Consider the following 22,359-nt stretch of genomic DNA (forward strand, 5'->3'; position numbering starts at 1 on the left):
AAGGGAAAAATGACAAATAACATACAAGGGAACTCCCATAAGGTTAACAGCTGATTTCTCAGCAGAAACTCTACAAGTCAGAAGGGAGTGACATGATATAGTTAAAGTGATGAAAGGGAAGAACCTACAACCAAGATTACTCTACCTGGCAAGGATCTCATTCAGATTTGATGGAGAAATCAAAAGCTTTACAGACAAACAAAAGCTAAGAGAATTCAGCACCACCAAACCAGCTCTGCAACAAATGCTTAAGGAACTTCTCTAAGTGGGAAACACAAGAGAAGAAAAGGACCTACAAAAACAAACCCAAAACAATTAAGAAAATGGTCACAGGAACATACATATCGATAATTACCTGAAATATGAATGTATTAAAGGCTCCAACCAAAAGACACAGACTCGCTGAATGGATACAGAAACAAGACCCATATATATGCTGTCTACAAGAGACCCACTTCAGACCTAGGGACACATACAGACTGAAAGTGAGGGGATGGAAAAAGATAGTCCATGCCAATGGAAATCAAAAGAAAGCTGGAGGGCTTCCCTGGTGGCGCAGTGGTTAAGAATCTGCCTGCCAATGCAGGGGACATGGGTTCGAGCCCTGGTCTGGGAAGATCCCAGATGCCGCAGAGCAACTAAGCCCGTGAGCCACAACTACTGAGCCAGCGCGTCTGGAGCCTGTGCTCCGCAACGGGAGAGGCTGTGACAGTGAGAGGCCTGCGCACTGCGATGAAGAGTGGTCCCTGCTCTGTGCAACTGGAGAAAGCCCTCACACAGAAACGAAGACCCAACACAGCCATAAATAAATAAATTAATTTAAAAAAAAAGAAAGCTGGAGTAGCAATACTCATATTAGATAAAATAGATAAAATATCAGATAAAATAGACTTTGAAATAAAGAATGTTACAAGAGACAAGGAAGGACACTACATAATGATCAAGGGACCAATCCAAGTAGACATAACAATTATAACTATGTATGCATCCAACACAGGAGCACCTCAACACATAAGGCAACTGCTAACACCTATAAAAGAGGAACTCGACACTAACATAACAATAGTGGGGGACTTTAACACCTCACTTACACCAATGGACAGATCATCCAAAATGAAAATAAATAAGGAAACAGAAGCTTTAAATGACACAACAGAGCTGATAGATATAATTGATATTTATAGGACATTCCATGCAAAAACAGCAGATTACACTTTCTTCTCAAGTGCGCATGGAACATTCTCCAGGATAAATCACATCTTGGGTCACAAATCAAGCCTCAGTAAATTTAGAAAATTGAAATCATATCAAGCATCTTTTCTGACCACAATGCTATGAGATTAGAAATGAATTACAGGGAAAAAACGTAAAAAACACAAACACATGGAGGCTAAACAATACGTTACTAAATAACCAAGAGATCACTGAAGAAATCAAAGAGGAAATCAAAAAATACCTAGAGAAAAATGACAATGAAAACACGATGATCCAAAACCTATGTGATGCAGCAAAAGCAGTTCTAAGAGGGAAGTTTATAGCAATACAAGCCTACCTCAGTAAACAAGAAAAATCTCAAATAAACAATCTAACCTTACACCTAAAGGAACTAGAGAAAGAAGAACAAACAAAACCCAAAGTTAGCAGAAGGAAAGAAATCATAAAGATCAGAGCAGAAATAAATGAAATAGAAACAAAGAAAACAATAGCAAAGATCAATAAAACTAAAAGCTGGTTCTTTGAGAAGATAAACAAAATTGATAAACCATTAGCCAGACTCATCAAGAAAAAGAGGGAGAGGACTCAAATCAATAAAATTAGAAATGAAAAAGAAGAAGTCACAACAGACACTGCAGAAATACAAACATCCTAAGAGACTACTACAAGCAACTCTATGCCAATAAAACGGACAACCTGGAAGAAATGGACAAATTCTTAGAAAGGTATATAACCTTCCAAGACTGAACCAGGAAGAAATAGAAAATATGAAAAGAATAATCACAAGTAATGAAATTGAAACTGTGATTAAAATTCTTCCAACAAACAGAAGTCCAGGACCAGATGGCTTCACAGGTGAATTCTATAAAACATTTAGAGAAGAGCTAACATCCATCCTTCTCAAAGTCTTCCAAAAAATTGCAGAGAAAGGAACACTCCTAAATTCATTCTATGAGGCCACCATCACCCTGATACCAAAACCAGACAAAGATACTACAAAAAAAGAAAATTACAGACAAATATCACTGATGAATATAGATGCAAAAATCCTCAACAAAATACTAGCAAACAGAATCCAACAACACATTAAAAGGATCATACACCATGATCAAGTGGGATTTATCCCAGGGATGCAAGGATTCTTCAATATAAGCAAATCAATCAATGTGATACACCATATTAACAAACTGAAGAATAAAAACCATATGATCATCTCAATAGATGCAAAAAAAGCTTTTGACAAAATTCAACACCCATTAATGATAAAAACTCTCCAGAAAGTGGGCATAGAGGGAACCTACCTCAACATAATAAAGGCCATATACAACAAACCCACAGCCAACATCATTCTCAATGGTGAAAAACTGAAAGCATTTCCTCTAAGATCAGGAACAAGACAAGGATGCCCATTCTCACCACTATTATTCAACATAGTTTTGGAAGTCCTAGCCACGGCAATCAGAGAAGAAAAAGAAATAAAAGGAATACAAATTGGAAAAGAAGAAGTAAAACTGTCATTGTTTGCAGATGACATGATACTATACATAGAGAATCCTAAAGATGCCACCAGAAAACTACTACAGCTAATCAATGAGTTTGGTAAAGTTGCAGGATACAAAATTAATGCACAGAAATCTCTTGCATTCCTATACACTAATGATGAAAAATCTGAAAGAGAAATTAAGGAAACACTCCCATTAACCACTGCAACAAAAAGAATAAAATACCTAGGAATAAACCTACCTAGGAAAAAAAACAAAAAACAAAAAAAACACCTACCTAGGGAGACAAAAGACCTGTATGCAGAAAACTATAAGACACTGATGAAAGAAATTAAAGATGATACCAACAGATGGAGAGATATACCATGTTCTTGGATTGGAAGAATCAATATTGTGAAAATGACTATACTACCCAAAGCAATCTACAGATTCAATGCAATCCCTATGAAATAACCAATGGCATTTTTTATGGAACTATAAAAAAAAATCTTAAAATTTGTATGTAGACACAAAAGACCCCGAATAGCCAAAGCAGTCTTGAGAGAAAAAAACGGAGCTGGAGGAATCAGACTCCCTGACTTCAGACTATACTACAAAGCTACAGTAATCAAGAAAATATGGTACTGACACAAAAACAGAAACATAGATCAATGGAACAAGATAGAAAGCCCAGAGATAAACCCACGCACCTATGGTCAACTAATCTATGACAAAGGAGGCAAGCATATACAATGGAGAAAAGACAGCCTCTTCAATAAGTGGTGCTGGGAATACTGGACAGCTACATGTGAAAGAATGAAATTAGAATGCTCCCTAACACCATACACAAAAATAAACTCAAAATGGATTAGAGACCTAAATGTAAGACCAGACACTATAAAACTCTTAGAGAAAAACATAGGAAGGACACTCTTTGACATAAATCACAGCAAGATCTTTTTTGATCCACCTCCTAGAGTAACGGAAATAAAAACAAAAATGAACAAATGGGACCTAATGAAACTTAAAAGCTTTTGCACAGCAAAGGAAACCATAAACAAGATGAAAAGACAACCCTCAGAATGGGAGAAAATATTTGCAAATGAATCAACAGACAAAGGATTAATCTTCAAATTATATAAACAGCTCATGCAGCTCAATATTAAGAAAACAAACAACCTAATCGAAAAATGGGCAGAAGACCTAAATAGACATTTCTCCAAAGAAGACATACAGATGGCCAAGAAGCACATGAAAAGCTGCTCAACATCACTAATTATTAGAGAAATGCAAATCAAAACTACAATGAGGTATCACCTCACACCAGTTAGAATGGGCATCATCAGAAAATCTACAAACAACAAATGCTGGAGAGGGTGTGGAGAAAAGGGAACCCTCTTGCACCGTTGGTGGGAATGTAAATTGATACAGCCACTTTGGAGAACAGTATGGAGGTTCCTTAAAAAACTAAAAATAGAATTACCATATGATCCAGCAATCCCACTACTGGGCATATATCCAGAGAAAACCATAATTCAAAAAGATACATGCACCCCAATGTTCACTGCAGCACTATTTACAATAGCCAGGTCATGGAAGCAACCTAAATGCCCATCGACAGATTAATGGATAAAGAAGATGTGGTACATATATAGAATGGAATATTATTCAGCCATAAAAAGGAACGAAATTGAGTCATTTGTTGAGACGTGGATGGATCTAGAGACTGTCATACAGAGACTGTCATACAGAGTGAAGTAATTCAGAAAGAGAAAAACAAATATCGTATATTAACGCATGTATGTGGAACCTAGAAAAATGGTACAGATATTCCGGTTTGCAGCACAGAAGTTGAGACACAGATGTAGAGAACAAACGTATGGATGCCAAGGGGGGAAAGCTGCGGGGGGGCGGGGATGGTGGTGTGATGAATTGGGCAGTTGGGATTGACATGTGTACACTGATGTGTATAAAACTGATGACTATTAAGAACCTGCTGTATAAAAAAATAAATTAAATTAAATTTAAAAATTAAAAAAAAACCAATACTAAACTTTCTTTGGGTTATTTGTATGGAAACATGTTAATATAAATGTTTCAGACATTACATGAAATTTCTAAAAATCTTATATTTGTATTTGTATGGAAATATGTATGGAAATATGTTAATATAAATGTTTCAGACATTACATGAAATTTCTAAAAATCAAAAAAAAAAAAAAAAAGAACCTGCTGTATAAAAAAATAAATTAAATTAAATTTAAAAATTAAAAAAAAACCAATACTAAACTTTCTTTGGGTTATTTGTATGGAAATATGTTAATATAAATGTTTCAGACATTACATGAAATTCCTAAAAATCTTATATGTTCTGGTATAATGTTATGTCATAATTCTAGCTATTATTTTAAAATGTATATCTCAGAAATAACTAAATTACCTTGTCAATTGTATTATTATGAACTTTCATCAAATCTTTAACCGTGGTCATTTTTAAGTCTTTTGTCATTTACAGACAGTTCTGGGTGTACTCTGATGCTTTTGCAAAAATGTTCCTATAAAAGGTTTTCATCTTCAAGGAATTCATGAAAAAAACTCTGACAAGTACAGGTTTCTGGTAACTGACTATACTGCTGAACTGAATGAATAAGCATTTTCAGAACTCTAATGGAAAACTGATGAATTCATAAAAGTGCTAACAAAAGATCAAGATGAAAAAAAAATTAATTACATGGGACTGAGTGAACTGATGAGGATGATTATAATTTTTGTGACTTTCTGTTTGAATTAAAAAAAAAGAAAAAGAAACTTAAAAAAAAATTTAGAACAGTGAGACAAGGTAAATCTTTGTTGAAAAAATAAAGAAATATCAATTTAAAAAAAAAAAAACCAGGGCTTCCCTGGTGGCGCAGTGGTTGAGAATCTGCCTGCTAATGCAGGGGACATGGGTTCGAGCCCTGGTCTGGGAAGATCCCACATGCCGCAGAGCAACTAGGCCCGTGAGCCACAACTACTGAGCCTGCGCGTCTGGAGCCTGTGCTCCGCAACAAGAGAGGCCACGATAGTGAGAGGCCCGCGCACCGCAATGAAGAGTGGCCCCCGCTTGCCGCAACTAGAGAAAGCCCTAGCACAGAAACGAAGACCCAACATAGCAATCAATCAAAATAAATAAATAAATCTTAAAAAAAAAAAAAAAAAAAAAAAAAACCAAAAACGTAATGAATTGGTTCCGTCATCCTCTGAAAGTGACTTCCTTTAAAAAAAAAAAAGTATCATTATGCACTCAAGGATTTAAACATACTTGATGGGTTTCTATCAATCTTTGATCAGTGAGAGGCTTTTCAAGTTATTTCTCTGGGCTTTATGAAATGACCCTAGTAGCTTGTAATAGCTTCCTTGCTTTCCACTATGACATAATGTTCCAGCTCATCTTGGACGTTTCTTGCAAGAGACATAGAATCAACCATTTCACCTGAAAGGTTTGATTTCTTTTAAGGTGGAATGTTTTTCCAAGAATACAATCTGGGTGGTGTTTTCCCTAGTCCTCATCAGTGGTCACAGTTAAGAAATAAACATACATACTTGTGTGTATTTTTGTAACATACAATAACTAATGAGCTCACACCAGTCCTTTCAATTAAAACTCAGAATTATCAATTTCTCTTACTTAACCTCCACAGTATTACATCTATATATCCTTTCTTCCACAACAAGAATCCTACATATTCAAAGGCAATGGAATTAATATATCCAAAAATTACCCACTTATTTGATCCAAAATTATAAATATTCATACCAATACACCATTGTAGTCACTATAAAGAGTTGAACAAAATTTTTGCATATAATACCTCTAACTTTCACTCTATTTTTAAAATTTTATTTTATTTTATTATTTATTTATTCTTTTTTTGCCCGCTCTGCAAGGCATGTGGAATCTTAGTTCCCCGACCAGGGATTGAATCCATGCTCCCTGTAAATGGAAGCACGGCATCTTAACCACTGGACCACCAGGGAAGTCCTTTCACTCTATTTTTTAGAGTGGTGCTTTACCTACATTATCTAGACATTATATACCATACTCTCAATCTTAATCCTCCTTTAGTTTTAATACAAGTTAATTATATGTTTAATGCTCTTCACCAAGTCTTATTTTGTTATATCGCTCATCATTTTGATTATCTAAAGCTCAGCCACTAGTCCATTTTCAGAATGACTCAGGGAAACAGTATTTCTTGATTTCTTGCATGTTAATAAAATTTGTCTATGGCTTTGTATGAGGAAAATCACTTTTGCTGGGGAGAAAAATCACTGGCTCACACCTTCTTACTTTCAATATCTTAAAAATACTATTCCATTTAATTCTGACAGGGAGTGTTGCTGTGAGAAAGCCTAATGTGAATCTAATTTTCTTTTCCTTTTAAAAAGTCATTTAAAAAAAAAAAAAAAAGTCATTTATTGTATTCTTAAAGGAATATTTTCCTTTTTCTATAGAGTGATTTTACTTATATCTTGTATAAGCTTTAGCTTATATTACCAGGTACATAATGTTCTCTATCTGTTGTTTCAAATCTTCTTTTAAGAAACTTTTCCTGAATTATAGTTCCTCATATTTGTCCTATTCCTTTATGTAAGTTATCTTCCTAAGAGTCTTTTTTATCTATGTGTTTTTTCTTCTTTGCCTATCTTTAATATTTGTTACTTTCTCTCAAATCCTGTTCATCTTTTTACATTTCTTTTTAGTCCTTAAATTTTTCCCCCTTTTCAACTTCTGTTTAAAGATCTTTTCTGTTTACTCACTCTTTTGTCCCTTCTAGTTTAGCTAGCTTTTCTGAAATGATTTTTTTCTTTTATTTATAATTCTTTCCTCAGTTCTGGCATCTCATCTCTGAACTTTCTAATTTTAATATATGTTGGTCTTTGACATGTGATACTGGTGTCTCAATTAGTGATAGTGCATTTTAAAATGGAAGTTTAATCTGTTCTATGATCATATCTTTCTGGGGAGATTTTTATGTAAGGACATTATTCTGTTCCTCACTTTTTTTCTTCAGCTTTTTCCAGGTATAATTAACAAACAAATTTGAAAGATACATAAAGTGTACATAGTAATGATATGATACACACATAAATTGTGAAAGAATACCCCTCATCTAGTTATTTATCACATCTCACACATTTGGGGGGGGTTTGTTTTACTTTTTAGGGTTTCGTGTTTTTGGTGTTTTTTTTGGTTAGAATATTTAAGTTCTACTCTCGTAACAAATTTCAATTACACAGTACAGTGTTATCAACGATTGTCACAATATTATACAGCTGACCCTTGAATAACACAGGGATTAAAGGTGCAAACCCCTGCATCTGTGTATAACTTTACAGTTGGAACTCCCATATCTGAGGTTCCACATCCGCAGGTTCAACCAAGCACAAATCATGTAGTACTGTAGTACATATTTATTTTTAAAAACCTGCATATAAATGGACCCGCATAGTTCAAACCCATGTTGTTCACGAGTCAACTGTATACTAAATCCTCAGACCTTATTCATCTTATAGCTGAAAGTTTACACCCTTCCATCAACTCCTTCCTATTTCCTCCAATCTCCTGACAGCCACTTTTCTTCTGTTTCTATGAGTTTGACTTTTTTTTTTTTAAGATTCCACATATATGTAATACCATGCAATATTTGTCTTCCTCTATCTGGGTCATTTCAATGAGCATTATGGCCTCAAGGTCCATGCATGTTACCACAAACAGCAGGATGTCCTTCCTTCTCATGGCTGAACAATATTCTACTGAATGTGTATATACCACATCTTCTTTATCCATTCATCTGCTAACAGACACTTACATTGTTTCATGTATTGGATATTGTGAATAATGCTACTATGAAAATGTAAGTGCAGATATCTCCTCAGGATCCTGTTCTCATTTCCTCTGGATAAATACCCAGAAGTGGGATTACTGGATCATATGGAATTAATATTTTTCATTTTTTGAGGAGCCTCCATACTGTTTGCTTGTGGTGTCAAACACACACAAAAAATCATAACCAAGACCAATGTCAAGGAGCTTACGCTCTGTTCTTTTCTAAAAGTTTTATAGTTTCAGGTCTTCTACTGGAGTCTTTAAGCCACTTTGAGTTGATTTTGTGTGTGGTATAAGATAGGGATCTAGTTTCATCCTTTTGCATGTGGATATCCAGTTTTCCCAAACCATTTATTGAAAACACTATCCTTTCCCCACGGGATATTCTGGCTCCTCTGTCATAAATTGATTGACCAATTATGCATGGGTTTGTTTCTGGGCTCTCTATTCTGTTCCACTGATCTATGTGTCTGTTTTTATGCCAATACCATACCATTTTGATTACTACAGCTTTGTAATACAGTTTGAAGTTAGAAAGTGTGATGCCTCCAGCTTTATTCTTTCTCAAGATTCCGTTGGCTATTTGTGGTCTTTTGTAATTCCACACAAATTTTAGAATTGTTTGTTCTACTTCTGTGAAAAATGCCACTGGAACTTGGATATGGATTGCACTGCATCTGTAGATGGCTTTGGGTAGTACAGACGTTTTAACAAATTAATTTTTCTAATCTGTGAGCATAAAATATCTTTCAATTTATTTGTGTCTTCTTCAATTTCTTTCATCAGTGTCATAGCTTTCAGTGTACAGGTCTTTTACCTCCTTGGTTAAACTTAATATTAGGTATTTTATTCTTTTTGATGATATAGTAAATAAGATTTTCTTAATTTTGCTGACAGTTTATTATTAGCATACAGGAACATAGCTGATTTTTGTATACTGATTTTGTATCCTGCAATGTTACTGAATTTGTTTTTAGTTCTAACAGTTTTGTGGTGGTTTCTAGAATTTTCTATATATAACATCAGATCATCTGCAAATACAGCTTTACTTCTTCCTTTTTATTGAGATGACTTTTCTTCTTTTCCTTGCCTAACTGCTCTGGTTAGGACCTCCAGTACTATGCTGAATAAAAGTGGCAAGAGTGGACATCCTTGTCTTGTTTTGACCTTAGAGGAAAAACTTTCAGCTTTCCTCTTTTGAATATGATATTAGCTGTGGGCTTGTCATATATAGCTTTCACTGTGTTGAGGTATGTTCCCTCTATACTCACTTCGTTGAGAGTTAATCATGAACGGATGCTGAATTTTGTCACATGCTTTTTCTGCACCTGTTGAGATGATTACATGATCATCACATCTCTTTTATCCTTCATTTTGTTAATGTGCTGAATCACATTGATTGATTTGCATATACTGAACCATCCTTGTACCCCTGGAATAAACTCCACTTGATCATGGTATATGATCCTTTTAATGTGGTGCTGAATTCAGTTTGCTAGTATTTAGTTGAGGATTTTTGCATCTATACTCATTAGGAATATTGCCTGTAATTTTCTTTTCTTGTAGGCTTCTTGTTTGGTTTTGATATCGAGGTAATGCTAGCCACTTAAAATGAGTTTGTAAGAGTTCCCTCCTCTTCTATTTTTCAGGAGACTTTGAGAAGGACTGGTACTAATTCTTTTTCAAATGTCTGGTAGAATTCACCAGTGAAGCCTTCTGGTCCTCAACTTTTGTTTTTTGGGAAGTTTTTGATTACTGATTTAATCTCCTTATAAATAACTGGTTTGCTCAAATTTTCTATTTCTTCATGATTCAGTCACGATCCATTTCTTCTAGGCTGTTCAATTTGATGGCATGTAATTGTTTACAGTAGTCTCTTATGATCCTTTCTATTTATGTAGTATCAGTTGAATGTCTCGTCCTGATTTTATTTGTCTTCTCTATTTCTTATTAAGTCTAGCTAAAGGTTTGTCTATTTTGTTTCTCTTTCAAAAAAGACAGCTCTTGCTTTCACTGATTTTTTTCTATTGTCTTTTTAGTCTCTATTTCATTTATTTCCACTCTGATATATTATTCACTTCTTTCTGGCAACTTTGGGCTTAGTTTGTCCTCTGTTATCAAGTTCTTTGAGGTGTAAAGTTAGGTTGTTTGAGATCTTTCTCATTTCAAATGTAAGCATTTAGCACTATGAACTTCCCTCTTAGAACTTCCTTTTGCTGCATCCCGTAAGTTTTGGTAGGTTGTATTTCAATTTTTATTTGTCTCCAGATATTTTTGATTTCCCTTCTGACATTTTCCTTCAACCACAGGTTGTTCAGGAGAATCCTGTTTAATCCCCATGTATTTGTGAATTTTCCAATTTTCTTTTCTTGTTAATTGAGGTATAACTGACATACAACATAATATTAGCTTCAGGTTTACAACATAATGATTTGATATTGGTATATAACATATAATGATCACAAGTCTAGTTAACGTCCGTTGTCAAAGTACACATTTTCTTGTGATGAGAACCTTTGAGATTTACTCTTTTAGTAACTTTCAAATACGTAAAACAGTATTATTAACTATAGTCACAATGCTGTGTATTACATCCCCAGGACTTACTTATTTTATAACTGGAAGTTTGTATTTTTTGACTCCCTTCAACCATTTCACTAACCCCCATACCCTGCCTATGGCAACCACCAATCTGTTCTCTGTATCTATGAGCTTGGTTTTTTGTTCGTTTGTTGTTTAGATTCAACATGTAAGTGAGATCATATGGTATTTCTTTCTCTGTCTGACTTATTTCACTTAGCATGATGCCCTCAAGGTACATTCATGTTGTCACAAATAGCAATACTTCATTCTTTTTTATGGCTGAATAATATTCCATTGTACATATATACTACATCTTCTTCATCCATCCATCAATGGACACTTGGGTTGTTTCCTTATCTTGGTGATTGTAAATAACGTTGCAATGAACATAGGGGTGTATGTATCTTTTCAAGTTAAGTGTTTTTTTCTTCATATACCCAGAAGTGGAATGGCTGGACCATATGGCAGTTCTATTTTTAATTCTTTGAGGAACTTCTACACTGTTTTCCACGGTGGCTGCACCATTTACATTCCCATCAACAGTGCACAAGTGTTCCCTTTTCTCCACATCCTCACCAACACTTGTGATTTCTTGTCTTTTTGAAAAAAGCCACTCTAACAAGTATGAGGTGATAATTTTCCAGTTTTCTTCTTGTAACTGATTTCTAGTTTCATACCACTGTGGTCAGAAAAGATATCTGTTATGATTTCAACCTTCTTAAATTTATTAAGACTTGTTTTGTGGCCTAACATATAATCTGTTCTCCAGAGTGTTCCACGTGTGCTCTAGAAGAATGTGTATTCTGGTGCTGTTAGATGGAATGTTTCTTAACATCTCTTAAGTACACCTAGTCTAACATGTAGTTTAAGTCCAATATTTGCTTACTGATTTTTGCCTGGGTGATCTATCCACTACTGAAAGTGGGGTACTGAAGTCCCTACTATTGTTGTATTGCTGTCTATTACTCTCTCCAGGCCTGTTAATATTTGCATCATATATAGAGGTGCTCCTATGTTGGGTGTATAAACAAAATTATATCTTCTTGGACTGACTCCATTATCATTATATAATGACCTTTTTTGTCTCTTGTTACAGTCTGCAGCTTAGAATCTATTTTGTTTCATATAAGTATAGCTTCCCTGCTTTCTTTCAGTTTCCATTCATATGGAATACATTTTTCCATCCCTTTACTTTCAAAGTGTGTGTTTCCTTAAGGCTAAAGTGAGTCTCTTGCAGGCAACATACAGTGAGTCTTGTGTTTTTATCCATTCAGCTACTCTACATGTTTTCATTGCAGAATATAGTCCATTTCCATATAAAGTAATTATTGATAGGTATAGGCTTCCTATTGCCATTTTGTTGCTGTCTGGCTGTTTTGTATTTCAACTGTTCCCTTCTTCTCTTCCTCTCTTTGTGATTTGATGATTTTTCTATTAATCTTTTGTATATCTAGGACAGGTTTTTGTTTTCGATTACCATTAGGCTTACATAAGATGTCGAGCCCAGCAGAGCTCAGCACAGAGGGAGCAGTCAGAATTGCTCATCTTCCAGTCTTTCCCTAAAAGAGGTCTATTTTCATACTTTAAAAGCTGCTGTCTAATGCTCAGGCTTCTAACTTGGCAGACATCCAGGGGCTAAGTGCAATCCTCCTAGGAGACAAGGGAAGCCAGCAGATACTGCCTCTGCCTTCTCCCACTAGCCCACTCCAAATCTCCAGTATTTCCACACAGAATCAGCTTGTACACACATCTGGTACCCCAGATTTCATGGATGTCACTCAAAGAATGGGCCCCTGGCTCGCCTGGCTTTGAAAGTCAACAGGGCTTGCACTGACAAATCCCACAGGACTATGGCAAATAATGAAGCAGTTTTTAATGGGTACAGGAGGAACCTCTTCCACAGCTATAAGCTGGGTCCAGAGCAGAAGGAGCAGGCAAAAAAAGCCTATCTCCAACATTCTCCATAGAAGGGCTCAAACTACATGCATATTCCCTGCTGCCTGGGGGTCTGACTTCCAAACAGGCTTCACCTAGGTACCGACTGCAATCCTCCTCTATGGAACACTTGACAAATCCTGGCACACACTCAACTACTGGGAGCAAGAAGAACAAAGAAGGCAGCTTGGACAATCACAAAGGTTTGAGAGACAACCAAGAGCTCAGGCCAAGCTGAATGCTAAGGTTCATATCCTACACAAGACTCCTCTGTCAAGACTGCGAGAGGTGGCTGTTTTATCTAACGCACAGAAACCAACACAGAGAGTCAAGGAAAATGAAGAAACAAGAGAATATGTTTCAAACAAACAAACCAAAAAAACCCCTCCAGAAACAGACTTCATAATGAAACAAAGATACATAATTTCCGTGATTAAGAGTTCAAAACAACAATCATAAATATGCTCACTGAGGTCAGGAGAACAATGCATGAACAAAGTGAGAATTTCAACAACAAAAAAAATAAAAAGAGAACAAAGTACCAAACAGAAATCAGAGAGCCGAAGAATGCAGTAACTGAAATAAAGAATTCAATAGAGGGGTACAAGAGTACACTAGATCAAGTGGAAGAAAGGGTCAGCAGACTCAAAGACAGGGCAGTAGAATTCATCCAGTCAGAGAAGCAGAAAGAAAAAACAATAAAAGGAAGTGAAAATAGCTTAAGGGACTTATGGGACACCATCAAGTGGACTACTATTTGCATGCCAGTGGTCCCCGAAGGAGAGGATAGAGAGAAAGGGGAAGAAAGCTTATCCCAAAATAATGGCTGAAAACTTCCCCAACCTGGGGAAATAAACAGACATCCAGAAACAGGAAGCCCAGAAACTTCCAAAAAAGGTGAATCCAAAAGGACCCACACCAAGACACATTATAAATAAAATGTCAGAAGTTAAAGACAAGGAGAGAATCTTGAAAGTAGCAAGAGAAAAACAAGTTGTCTCACACAAGGGAACCCCCATAAGACTATCAGTAGATTTTTCAGCAGAAACCTTGCAGGCCAGAAGGGAGTGACATGATACAGTCAAAGCGCTGAAAGAAAAAATTGCCAACCAAGAATACTCTACCCAGCAAAGCTGTCCTTCAGAATGAAAAGAGAGATAAAGAGTTTTCCATGCAAGCAAAAGCTGAAGGAGTTCATCACCACTGTATCGGCCTTAAAAGAAATGTTAAAGGTACTTCTTCAAGATGAAACAAGAGTGCTAATTAGTAACAGGAAAACATATGAAAGTATAAATCTCATTGGTAAAGATAAATATAGGGTTAATTCAGAATATTCTAATGCCGTAATGGTGGTGAGCAAATCACTTAAAAGCGAAAGTAGTAAAAATAACTAACTATAATAATGTGTTAATGGATACACAAGGTATAAAGACATGCATTGTGACATCATAAACACTAAATGTTTGGGAAAAAAATGTAGAGTTTAAGTACATGGGTTTTTTTTGTTTGTTTGTTTTCTGGTTTTTCTTTTTGGCCGCACCACGCAGCATGAAGGATCGTAGTTCCCCAACCAGGGACTGAACCCGAGCCCCCTGCAGTGGAAGCGCGGAGTCTTAACCACTGGACTGCCAGGGAAGTCCCTAAGTACGCATTTAAAGTTTAGTTGTTATTAGCTTAAAATACTGTTATAAATGTAAGATATTCTTCATAGTAACCTTAAATGAGATTTTATACCTTGAAACTTTTATGTTTCTATTTATGTGAAATTAGTTTTCCTGAACTTTTAGAACATAGTGGTGTTCAGCATAGTTTTTCTAACTTTACAGAATTCACTCTTCTGTTTTCACATGTTAAAAAATATGGTAGCTCCCTTTCTGAGATATCCCAGCTCTTCCTCTGCCCATCCTTATCTGAACCTTCTCTTTCCTTCTCCTTTCATTCCTTAATTTTCCCTACTGTGCTGAATTTTGACGCTATTCTATTCAACTTTGTCTCTACTCTGTAGTACCCTGTCCTGGTAGAGAACTCAAGCAGGTCTGTTTTGGAATTCTGTGGAGCCAGACTGCTCTATCCTCTTCTGTCTTTACCACGGACACACTGCACTTGCCTCATATAGGAGTGGGCAACCCCCCACTCTCTCATTTCAGCTACTGCTCTTAATATAGCCCACTACACTGTCTAATAAATAGCTGGGGCTATTTTGGAGGTCCCCTGCTTTTAAGTTCAGTGAAATACTTTACTCACTCTCTCAGCTTACTCTTGCACAGACAGTAATACTATGGAGGTCTTGTGGCTGTTAGTGGTCTGCCCTTACCTGCTTTCATTTCTGGATGCCTGAGGTTAACTTTACGGTAAGTATTCAGATTTGCTATCTTGTTCCATTGGTTTTTGTGTGGGTATTCCGAGAGAGTCAAAAACCTACGGAGTGGCCATATTCACTTCCTAGTATCCTTCTCAAAGACAAATTTGAAGTTCAAACACAGCAATTATGTTGTTATATTCATCATATACTTATCACTTTTTTGGACACTTATTTCTAATTATTTTTAAACCATCCTGTTGTGAGTCATTTCATTCTTTTTTGCAACAAGGCAAAAAATTCTCTCACTCCATGATTTTAAAAAGTTCACTTTAATATATTCTTTAAATCTTCCCTGGTTTTCAACACTTATAAATGCTTCCTGACTCATAGTTCAGATAAGTTACAAATGTGTACACTTTGAAAAATTCCTTCAACTACCTAAGGCTCCCGGCTTCTATTGAGGTCTTAGAATGAGACCACTAGAAACCTAAATAATCTTCCAAACACAAGAATATAAAGTGTTTTTAAAAATCTGAACAGGACTTCCCTGGTGGCACAGTGGTTAAGAATCCGCCTGCCAATGCTGGGGACACGGGTTTGAGCCCTGGTCCGGGAAGATCCCACATGCCATGCAGCAACTAAGCCTGTGTGCCACAACTACTGAGCCCACATGCCACAACCACTGAGGCCCACGTGCCTAGAGCCCGTGCGCTGCAACAAGAGAAGCCACCACAATGATAAGCCCGCTTGCCGCAACTAGAGAAAGACCACACGCAGCAACGAAGACCCAATGCAGCCTAAATAAACACATAAATAAATAAATAATTTTAAAAAATCTGAACACACACAACATTGTAAATCAACCATACTTCAAAAAAAATTTTTTTTTAAATCTGAACATGATCTGAATAGAAATTCCATGTTTATGTACTATAACTTTGTCTTCTGTGAATACTGGGGTATAGCATACATGCAGTAGGTTTTCTCCTGGTCTAGGGGTCAGCAAACTAGAGTCCACTGGCTCAAAAAAAGTTTTACTGGAACACAACCATGCCCATTCCCTTAGGTATTATATATAGCTTCTTTCACACCACAACAGCAGAGGTAAATGGCTGCAACAGAGATATGGCCCACAAAGCCTAAAATATTTACGATCTGGCCCTTCACAGAAAAAGTTGGCCAACCCTGTTCTGGTCTACAGATTTATCAAATGAGCTTCCACAAACAGCACCTGGGAGGTGGGTAAGTCTGAACAGGATGATTCTTTGTCACATTAGGTGCCCAGCACATTACAGGATGTTTAGCATCCCTGGCCCCCCAGGAACTAAAATGCTAGTAGTACTCCCAATCCCAGTGTTAACCAAAATTCTCCACACATTTCCAAACACTCTGCAAGAGAATGGAAGCACTATCCCTGGTAGAGAACCACTGCAGAACTAAATTAGCTCAGAGTAAAGAAGGAGAAAATACAGCCCATAAATTCCAAGTGCCACCAAGATAGATGAGAAATGTCGTTACCTTTTTAAAAAGCAAACTAAAAATCTATTCTTCTTCCCCTTTGACACTTAAGCCAATAATATGCTAACTTCTTAATAAAATTAGGCTTTATAATTTGATTACTACATCAAGATATCACGGGGTTGACTTAAAGTTTAAAAATAAATTTATAAGGCAATCTTACCGATTTGTTCCATCCAGATTTGATCTGTGGATGAAATTAAGTTTTGCATCTGCCCAATAAAGCTTCCGTTCCTCATAATCCAAAGTCAGTCCATTTGGCCAGTAAATTTCAGTGTTTATTATAATGAAGCGACTTGAACCATCCATTCCAGCACGTTCTATCTTTGGTACTTCTCCCCAGTCTGTCCAGTACATGAACCTAAAAATCATGAAAAATAAACCCATGACATAAGCAGGTTAACCGCCAAGTATCTTATAATTATAACTATTGGATAAAGAAAGCTCTCTCAGGAACACTAAAACTGAAACTCCTAGAAACTGTTATCGAAATTTTAATCATCTATCTTTTTGCCACCATGATGGTAATAACTGACTCAAGACAAGCATCATCCAGGACGCAAAAACCATCTGATCAAAGTTCCTTTGGCAAAAAGGATACCTTACACTGTCTCAATGTATCTCCCCACAAATTACTTATTAATGACAAAGGGGAAAATGGTAACTTTAGAGAAAATAAACTTGGTGGACACCACCTTATCCACATCATCTAAATTAACATCATCATCATCAACACTGGCATCATATATGTGATATGCTGGGAAGAACATTCCACCTTTCTTTTATATATAAATTTATTTATTTTATTTATTTTATTTTTGGCTGCGTTGGGTCTTCATTGCTGCATGCGGGCTTTTCTCTGGTTGTGGTGAGCAGGGGCTACTCTGTTGTGGTGCGCGGGCTTCTCATTGTGGTGGGTTCTCTTGTTGGGAGCACAGGCTCTAGGCGTGCGGGCTTCAGTAGTTGTGGCTCGTGGGCTCTAGAGCGCAGGCTCAGTAGTTGTGGCGCACGGGCTTAGTTGCTCTGCAGCATGTGGGATCTTCCCAGACCAGGGCTCGAACCCGTGTCTCCTGCACTGGCAGGCGGATTCTTAACCACTGTGCCACCAGGGAAGCCCCCATACCGTCTCTTTTATGTATATTCTCTTACATATTATTTCTGCCCAAAAATGCATAACCTGAACAAAATCATTAAGGAAACAGAGAGTACCAAATTAAAGAACATTCTACAAAACAACTGCCTTTGAAAATATCAATGTCATAAAAGTCAAAGAAAGGCAGATGAACTAATCTAGGTAGGAGGAAAATAAAGAGACAGTAAGGGACTTCTCTGGTGGTCCAGTGGTTAAGAATCCACCTTCCAATGCAGGGGATGGGGGTTCGATCCCTGGTCGGGGAACTAAGATCCCACATGCCGCGGGGCAACTAAGCCCACGTGCCACAAACTACAGAGCCCACGTGCCACAACTAGAGAAGAGAAAACCCACAAGCCGCAACTAGAGAGAAGCTCCAGCAGACCACGCGGTAACGAAAAAGATCCCGCATGCCTCCACAAAAAGATCCCGCGTGCTGCAACTAAGACTCGACACAGCCAAAAAAAAATAAAGAAAAATAAATAAACAAAGAGAGACACAGTAACTATATAAAGTGTATGATTCTGGACTCATCAGCTGCGGAATATGCTACAAAGACATTACTGGGAAACCTGGCAAAATTTTACAGCATGTCAAATTCTATAACAGAAATGTACTAATGTTAATTTCCTAAATATGATCATTGTACTTTGGTTCCGATATTTCAAATAAATCATGACCAAAAACTACCCTAATTTGATTTTTAAAATACTAGCCCATACAGCCATGAAGTTTAATAAACTCTAAGTATGATAAACACAGATATATGCAACTATACACATCAGTTAAACTGTTAAAAGACAAAGAAATCGCGAGCACTAAGAAAAACAACTCATCACTTGCAAAGAAACCACAATATAACTAAGAGCTGATTTCTTATCAGAACAATGGAGGGCAGAAAGCAGTACGACGACACACTAAAAGTGCTAAAAGAAATTAAAATGTCAACCAAGAATCCTACATACAGCAAAACTATCTTTCCAAAATGAAGGTGAAATAAAGACATTCCCAGATAAACAAAGTGAGAGAATTTGTGGCATGCAGATCTGCCTTACAAGAGATACCAAGGATATTCTTCAGGCAGAAAAGAAGTGACCTAGATGTTAACTCAAATCCACATGAAAAAGCAAACAGTACTCATACAGATAATTATATAGGTAATTATAAAAGACAGGACAAATATATTTTTCCCTTTTCTTCTCTTAATGGATTAAAAAGACAACTGCACAAAAAAATAATTATAAACTTGTTTTATTGGGCTTGTAACATATAAAGGTGTTATATATATGGAAATAGTAGCATTAAGAAGAGAAAAGGGAAGCAAAATTGAGGCAAGTTACAGCACAAACTAAAGTCACAAGAAGAAATCAAGAATACCAGAAATGGTAATATGCCGGTTAATATAAAAGGCTTATACATTTTTTCTGTTATTCCCTTAGCATCTTTAAAAAATGCAAGACTTCCCAGTTCCCAAAGTGTCTTATATACAAAATAACCTTACTAAAGACTAAAAAAGGAACTTCCCTGGTGGCACAGTGGTTAAGAATCCACCTGCCAATGCAGGAGACAGGGGTTCAAGCCCTGGTCCAGGAAGATCCCACATGCCACAGAGCAACTAATAAGCCCGTGCGCCACAACTAACTACTGAGCCTGCGCTCTAGAGCCCGCAAGCCACAACTACTGAGCCTGTGTGCCGCGACTACTGAAGCTCACATGCCTTGAGCCCGTGCTCTGCAACAAGAGAAGCCACCACAATGAGAAGCCCGTGCACCGCAACCAAGAGTAGCCCCTGCTCGCCACAACTAGAGAAAGCCCGCGCCCAGCAAAGAAGACCGAACACAGCCAAAAAGAAAAAAAAAAAAGACTGCTTAAAGCGATCATTATGACACAGTATTAGTGTTTTATAACATACAGAAACATAATATATGACAACAATAGCAAAACGGACAAGGAAAAACATAGATCAATACTGGAGCAAAGTTTCTGTATTTTATTGGAATTAAATTAGCATTAATCTGAAGTCCATTGTGATTAAAAGATATTATAATCCCTACAACAAATACTAAGAAAATATCTTAAAAATTATAGTTAAGAATTCAACAGAGGAGGGGCTTCCCTGGTGGCGCAGTGGTTGAGAATCTGCCTGCCAATGCAGGGGACACGGGTTCGAGCCCTGGTCTGGGAAGATCCCACATGCTGCAGAGCAACTAAGCCCGTGAGCCACAATTGCTGAGCCTGCGCGTCTGGAGCCTGTGCTCCGCAACAAGAGAGGCCGTGATAGTGAGAGGCCCGCGCACCGCGATGAAGAGTGGCCCCCACTTGCCGCAACTAGAGAAAGCCCTCGCACAGAAATGAAGACCCAGCACAGCCATAAATAAATAAATAAAAATAAATAATTTTTTAAAACAAGAATTCAACAGAGGAATTAAAATGATACCCTAGAAAACATCTGCTTAATAAAAACGGAGGCAGTTAAGTTGAAGCAAAGTAACAAGAAAAACAGGACGTAAGGAAAACAAAATGACAGACATGACTACACTCAAGTAAATAACATTAAAATATAAATGTATTAAAGATTCCATTCAAAAAAGAAATTGTCAGAGGGCAAAGCCAACAGCTATTTGGGAAGGAAAAACTGACAGGACTTGGCTTGAGGAGTGAGGGAAGAGCAGGAACTGCGGATGATTTCTAGGTCTCTGGCCAAAAAGTGATGCCTTAAAAGAGGTAAATATTAATACACATCAAAATAAATACACAGCTATTAAAATAAAAGATGTTCAACCATATAACACCTACTGGTATGAATGTCATATTTCGGATATCACCGTAACAGAGAAATGTTCTTTTGTTGTAACTGTTCAATTATAAATTGTATAATTTATAATTACAAGCCCTTTAAGTGTGGAAAAGTTGGATTATAAGATAGTGTAGAGGTGATTTAGAGCACAGATTCCAGAGCTCAGTTCTGCCACTTCCCAGACACGTGATCTTGAGCGAGTTACTTCACTTCTCTGTCCCTCATATTCCTTATAACACGAGGATTCAAAAAAGATCTACTTCATAGGGTTTCTGCAAGAATTAAAGCAGTTAATATATGCAAAGCACGCAGAAGCTCTATATATGCTTTAGCTACTGCTGTTTATGTCATAAATCCCTTGTTTATGGCTTCTCACTTTTAGAATGAAGAGCAAAATCATTAACATAATCTTTAACTCTGTACTATCTGGCTCCTACCCATCTCTTCAGCTTCAACTAATGCCACTCTTCACCTCATTTATTATATGCTGGGTACCACACTCCCTGGCAGTATAGGGCTTTCCCTCTACCTATTATCTTCCTCTTTCAGAGTTCCGCTTAAATCGTGTTTCCTCTACGAGGCCTTCCCTTAAATCCCAAATTAGGTTATACAGTCTCTCATAAGCTCTCAGACTACCTTATATTCATAGCATTACAACTATCAATATAATTATTTGCTTAATGTTTATTGTTTATTACCTCTAACTTGCACATTTATGTTTCATGCAATTTCTGGATTAGGACAAGATTTTTAAAAGTAAATGAAAGATAAATTTTCCATCTTCTGATTTGGTAAAGTATACCTTTTGCTGAGGCATACAAATACCTCATTCTTAATAATGCTATTACATGAAAGAACTCTTGTCTACAACAGCCAGCAGAAAAGAAATAATACATTTGAAGAATAAGTTGGCAGAGAAACTGACTAGAGATTTCCAATGATCACAGACTGAATTTGGTGGCAGCGTTTCATTACGTAGTTTGACATGCTAATGTCATGTCTCAGTTGGCTGAGTGCCAACTGTTTACAGGTCATTCTATCAGTAAATATTTTAGCAATGTTCTAGCTAACAGCTCACCTCTGGTTTATATTTCACAACGTTAAAAATAAGAAAGCTGGAATGAATTTATGATAAGAATTTAGATCTCTCACCACAAGAAGAGTTTTAAAAAGAGAGCAACCAGTCAATGACAAAATATTAAATCAACCCATGCACCTTTTGTTCTTTTATTATTGTACAATCCAAGTCCAAGGTCCTCCTAGACTAATTTTTTTTCAAATTGAAGTATAATTGACATATAACAACACATACGTCTAAGATGTACAACATATTGGTTTGATACAGATTTATATACTGAAATATCATTACCACCATAGCATTAGCTAACACCCCTACCACATCACATAATTATCATTTCTTTTGTGCAGTGGGAACAATTAAGATCTAGTCTCTTAGCAACTTTGAAGTTTATAATATAGTATTGTTTATTATAATCACTATGTTGTACATTACATCTCAAGGACTTA

At 36.6% G+C, this 22,359-nt stretch overlaps 1 protein-coding gene across 4 annotated transcripts in view; it reads right to left on the bottom strand.

The window, feature by feature from the left end:
- Positions 1–22,359, bottom strand: part of LRP6 (LDL receptor related protein 6) — a 175,729-nt gene that overhangs the window by 82,466 nt on the left and 70,904 nt on the right. For 3 of the 4 annotated variants that reach the window (XM_059935320.1, XM_059935318.1, XM_059935317.1), the window contains exon 3: positions 17,067–17,264. The exons of the other annotated variant lie outside the window; for it this stretch is intronic. In XM_059935320.1, coding sequence (XP_059791303.1) covers positions 17,067–17,264 — 198 coding nt within the window. The remainder of the gene's footprint in view (positions 1–17,066; positions 17,265–22,359) is intronic. 4 annotated transcript variants of the gene reach the window in all.

The sequence above is a fragment of the Balaenoptera ricei genome, chromosome 10 (assembly GCF_028023285.1).
Source record: "Balaenoptera ricei isolate mBalRic1 chromosome 10, mBalRic1.hap2, whole genome shotgun sequence".
NCBI classification, from domain to species: domain Eukaryota; kingdom Metazoa; phylum Chordata; class Mammalia; order Artiodactyla; family Balaenopteridae; genus Balaenoptera; species Balaenoptera ricei.